The sequence below is a fragment of the Erpetoichthys calabaricus genome, chromosome 15 (genome assembly GCF_900747795.2).
Source record: "Erpetoichthys calabaricus chromosome 15, fErpCal1.3, whole genome shotgun sequence".
Taxonomy (NCBI): domain Eukaryota; kingdom Metazoa; phylum Chordata; class Cladistia; order Polypteriformes; family Polypteridae; genus Erpetoichthys; species Erpetoichthys calabaricus.
Window position 1 is genome coordinate 41275619 of NC_041408.2, and position 6000 is coordinate 41281618.

At 38.8% G+C, this 6000-nt stretch overlaps 1 protein-coding gene across 1 annotated transcript in view; it reads right to left on the reverse strand.

Annotated features, from left to right (window-relative positions):
- papolg (poly(A) polymerase gamma) overlaps positions 1-5592 on the reverse strand; it is a 76587-nt gene extending 70995 nt beyond the window's left edge. Inside the window, exon 1 of the mRNA XM_051919343.1 lies at positions 5444-5592. Coding sequence (XP_051775303.1) covers positions 5444-5460 — 17 coding nt within the window. The 5' untranslated portion in view covers positions 5461-5592. The remainder of the gene's footprint in view (positions 1-5443) is intronic.
- Between the last annotated feature and the right edge of the window lie 408 nt (positions 5593-6000).

Here is a 6000-nt window from a genome sequence, read left to right on the forward strand (position 1 = left end):
GGTGAGATGGTTAAGCCGCGGAAAAGTACTGAACAGATTTTTCGAGCTGCGTGAAGAAATATGTCAGTTTCTGCAAAGCAAAGGGAAGGACACAGCAGAACTCCAGGAGCAAAAGTTTGTGTGAGCTGGCCTTTCTGTCTGACATCGCAAGCCATCTTGATGCGCTGAACCTGCAGCTACAGGGGCGGGGCCGCATCATCACCGAGATGTACTCGTCAGTGAAAGCTTTTAAAGCTAAACTCTGCCTGTGGGAGAATCAGCTGCTGCAAGGAAACCTTAGCCATTTCCCCTGTTGCCAAACCATAAATACGCAGATCTCTACCGCCGTGTGCGCACAGTTTGCTGAAAAACTCAGTGTACTCGGCGCTGAGTTTAACCGACGATTTGGTGACTTTGATGGTCAGAAATGGAGATTTGAACTGCTTAGTAATCCCTTCGCAGTCGATGTGGAAAAAGCACCAACTAACATTCAAATGGAGCTGATTGAACTCCAGTGTGATGACACGCTGAAGTCAAAGTATGATGCTGTTGGCGCCGCACAGTTTCCACAACACATCCCTGACACAATGCCTCAGCTCCGCACCCAAGCTGCTCAATTGCTCTCCATGTTCGGCAGCACTTACCTATGTGAGCAACTTTTCTCCTCAATGAAGATGACGAAAACATCTCACAGGGCACGTCTCACTGATGAACACCTTCGTTCGATAATGAAGGTTGCCTCAGCTCAAAGCCTGAGCCCCGACACTGATGAACTAGCATCCAAGAAAAGATGCCAGGTGTCTGGCTTGAACACACCATGTTAGATCAGTGTGTCGCAAACTGAACAGTAAAAAGGCCTGAATGATTGATTTATGTATTAGCCAGTGGAAAAAGTTAATGTTGATATTTAGCAAATTGAAAAGAGGCATTCATTTTTTATTTAAATGTTATTTAATATGCCATTGATGTTTCTTCGTTTGTTCTTTGACAGTTGATTTTGCACTATTAAGTTAAGTTAAGCTATAAGCATGGCTTGTTCCATATTCAGTGTTAAAGCAAATCAGTGTAGCAAACTGAGCAAAAACATTTTATTCATGCACTCTTCTCTTGCTACTTCAAGGCTTGAATGTTTGATTCATTCATTATTGTTATTTTGTTTTCAAATGTATTTATTAGCCTGTGGAAAAAAGTTTATTTTGATATTTACCTCAGAAGGCTGCAAATAGAAAAGAGGCATTCAATTTTTATATTTAAACATGAAACTCGGGTTTGCATGTCATTATAAAGTTATATAAGCCTTGCTTGTTCAATTTTCAACGCAAAACTTGTTTGGGTGCCTATTAAAAGGTAATTTTTTTCAACCTTGGCCCGCGGCTTTGTTCAGTTTTAAATTTTGGCCCACTCATTATTTGAGTTTGACACCCCTGGGCTATACCAACACTTGGTCCCTTGCTTTGAGAAGGTGAGTAGAGAAAAACAAGTCCATTACAGCCTCAAACAGCAATGATGCTCTTGTTAACCTGGTTTCGACAAAAAAAAAAAAAAAAAAAAAAAAACAAATTAAACACTGTAAATGTGTGCTATATGTGCAGAAAGCACATTGAACATGTTAAAAATAACCCTTCTGCTGCATCAGATTATATATTGGCATTGAAAGATATCAATGGCCTAATGGTAAAAGTGACTGACATTTTTTGCTGTTGCTGTGTGTGCTCTGTTCTTCAGTTACAATAGTGTAGGAGCGGATACAAGATTGAAATAACTGACAGCTATGTTCTTAAAAAAAATGAACTGCAGAATATATTTGTTTAAAGTAAACTATATGCTTGCACACTGTCAAAAGGAGAAGAAAAGGGCTACCATTAAGAGATATGACAGGAGATGCACATTACAGTACCACAAACACGCAAATCAGTAAATGTGCCAAACACCACAGTAGAAGCACAGACAAGGCTGCAGTGCATCCACCTCCAGAATGCACATCTTAATGAATAAATAAAGTTAACACTACTAATAGGAAAAGCAACCATGCCATATATATATATATATATATATATATATATATATATATATATAATTCATTAAGTCCATGGCACGCACGACAGAGCCCCGCCCACCAACTCTAACACTCCTCCCATGTCCATTACCTTCACATTGTTTTCCTTTTATTTCTGATCCCGTTCAACAACTATATGGCGACACCGTCTTCTCAACTCCGGAACAACTCAGTACGGCAACTATATTAAGCGTCACCAACGAAGACTCGCTACACCTTAATGAACAAGTACTAAAACTTATCCCTACCGACGAAGTAACTTTCACCAGCGTTACCTCCATCGTCACAGATGATCCCGCAGATCAAGTTTCATTCCCCGAAGAATTTCTCAACAGTCTTACTCCCACTAGCATGCCTCTGCATAAACTCAAAATTAAAATTGGTTCAGTCGCCATGCTTCTCAGAAACCTCATGCCAGCAAGTCTCTGCGATGGCACTAGACTGACTGTTACCAGCATTCACCGCAATGTACTGGAGTGTAAAACTATCTCAGCTCCTACCTCACAAACTGTCCTTATTCCCCAGATATCCCTGACCCAATCAGATTCAAATTTGCCTTTTACACGCAGACAATTTGTTAGGTTGGCCTTTGCAATGACAATTAATAAGGCACAGGGACAAACTTTCAAAACGATATGCCTGTATCTGCCAAAACCAGTTTTCAGTCACGGACAATTGTATGTTGCTCTCTCCAGAGTTCAATCTTTTCATTCACTCACAGTTGTATCCTCAAACCCACCCCATTTGGACAACTGTGTTGTTCAGGAAGTGTTCACCCATCAATAAATAATTACGCAACGCAGGTTGGCTAGTGGCAGAATATAGCTGTAGCACTTTAACACGCGGTATACTTTGGCCATAAAGCCGATTTAAACTCCATTGGTTGTTATGAGATAGTGATGCAATAGTCAAAATTATAAAAAATATTATGGCAAACAGTAACTTCACAAATATGTGACTACAAGCAGCTGCAGTATCTGTTTGTGTGTGAGCTTGTCTCTTCTTTCACCATGCCGACAACGTATAATTTCATTTTTAAGCTTCAGTTACCTTGTGGTACCAAGATCCTGACAGACAACAGCTATTTTAGCTTTTTATTTTCCAACAACATCAAATTAATGGCTCGGTTTATTTTGCTCTCTTCCTGAAACCCCATTGATTTAAAGGTTACAGACTAGAAGAACTGAGGGTAGGTGTTTTAGAAAGACAAATATTCCAAAATCATAAAAAATATTTTAAATATTTATGGACCCAGGCATTTCACATTAAGGGTGCTCACCCTGTATAATGGACTTTTATGATTACATTGCAACATTTACATTTGCCAAGTACATGATTTTACATAAAGCAACTTACAAAAAATGTCAGCATAATCAAGTAAACATTGGTCTGGAGGCCTGTTTGGGAACAAGTGTTACAGAAAAAGGGTACAAAACTGATGATCAGCTCAGCTCAGAACAAAATACAAGGTAGTTACAACTCTTACGTTATACAGCCTAACATCTAAAAATTCAAACAAGAATCTTCAAATGCATCTTAAACACATCGTAGAAGTCACCATTTCAAATGAAGGTGGGTAGCTAGTTCCACCAGCTAAGTTACAACAATCTGGAATGGAACTTAATTGCAGGCAGCAGGGGCATCACTAGACGTCATTCATCAAGAGACCCTGAAGGAGCACTGTATCTCATAAGTATGTCCATTTTTTTTTTTTTTTTTAAAACATGGTTTAAGGCACTATTTTTCTTAGAATTCGCAAGAGCTTTGTCATGAATAATATACTTTTCACCTCAGTATTATACTTTGTAGAAATGTAACGGACATGACTCACTCACCCCTTCCCAACTGCGTCTCTTGGCTCTATTTCACTCACTTTGGATTTCTGTGTTAATACAGCGACGAGGAAACCACGGAAAATCCACACAAGAGGTCGCATACCGGGAGTGTCTGATATCCAAGCAGAGCTTTTGTACTGTATATTGAGCATCAAGAAGACACTACACCTCAGGAAATGTCGATTCTGAGGTGACTGCAAAACACTGTAGCAAAGATGCGAGGAACAATAATTTCATTCTATCATATAAATTGGAAAAAATGTATATACATAACTTTAACCCGAAATTGCCACAACTATCCGTTTTATCCAGGCTTCAAGTTATACGAAGTAGCTCTGTTCCACATTACCTCGGATAATCGTGTTTCTACTATAGTTTTTTTTTTTTTTTTTTTTTGAAGCAGTTGAACAAATATGCAAGACAAGACAAAATGATCGTTAAACAGGACTGCATTACTTATAAAGCGGGCCTGAATTGATTAGTTTGGTCTGGGGAAAAAAAAGCGTTTGGAAAAAAAAAAAAAATCAAAAGCAGCTGCTGTAAAAAGACTTGTGAAACAACACCAGAACAGCAAATGGCAAAAACAAAGCCTAGATACGCGTAAACAAAAACGATTCTTCAAACTATTGTTTATGAAAAAAGACGGTACTCGTTAAAATGAAACTGCAAAAAAGTTGCTATTCCAACGCCTCGAAGCCAAACTTCGTACATGCTTCTACATTTACCGATACCCAACGATAAAGATGTATTCACATGTATTCCGTAACATACAAACTTTACTTTGTTCATCCTAAACAAATTCGACTACTTCCAATGACACTGTATGCCTAGTTAAAACCATAATTTAATACATACATATTTAAACACTGTACGCAACAAATTTAACAATACACTTCCGGGTAGCGGAAGACGGCAAATAAAACAGCCGCCAGTGGCAGTGCCAAGAAGGGAAGGCGTGTGAAGTTTTTGACATGCTACATCAGAGAGATGCAACGCAGAAATAAGAGTTGGACAAGGGGAGGACCATCTGGCCAGGCCACAGACAACAACGTGGTAAGATTGCTAAATGTGTGTCATTAATAAGCGAACGATCTCTGTCCATAACTGAAATGTATAAAACAAGCCCGTTCAATGATGCTCAGTTTCAGCAAACGATTATGACCGGATGTGCAGCATCATAATGAAAATCAAACATTCACAAGTACACTTCAATCAACATACTCGGATGTACAAATACTTTTTAAAAGTACTAAAGCTGAACACGAAAAAATGTGGCAACTTGGAAGAACAAACTTTCCTTTAACTCGGCTCAGGTCAAGCTCTCCTAAACAGAATTAGAACGACGCGATACTTTTACTCAACGACCCACTAAAGCTCCGCCTCTACCCCACATTTAATATTAAAGTATCACGATCACAAGACACTTAGTGGTTGAGATGACAGGCCCGACCTCACTTTGACTAGTTTCTTACGTTGAGCATAAGATATAAAGAAAAACAATCGAAGGGTAGAAGTCAATTACAAACCATAGCGAAGTAACTAAAATGAAACAATTTTGACAGCAACCACTTACACTGACATCTCTTTCATGGCTTCCTTTGAAGTGTTCTTTATTAATAATCTGCGTCTGTTTCTGCAAATCACATAAACTCAGCCCGCGGCAGCATCAATCTTGTATGTCTATTTATAACAAAAGATCTACTCCAATATGGCGCCGACCGGCTGAAGGCATCCCGAGAGGTATTGCGCGCGGAGAACCCGGATGTTCAGAGAACAGTCTCGCAAACAGGAGTATCCTGCGCGCGGGCTACACTTTTTCTGCAACCTGACGGCGTTGGAAGAACGTGTGTCTCTGATGTGGTTAGACCATTGTGCTTCGAACATATTCGTGATTTTATTTTGTGGCAATTTAAATGTAGTGATTTCTCTAGTGAGTTTCCCACTTTTGTGATTACAGGTTTATAGATTAACATTCATTTACGGTTTGAAACAATAGTTTTCATCCAATAAAAATTATATCACAAAAATAAATAGTTTTAATTTTGTTCTGATGAAAATGTATTTTTGGTAAAGGTTTCCTAGCCTACAATGTTTCTGTACTTTTATGTTACCTTTTGAATATCGCTAGTC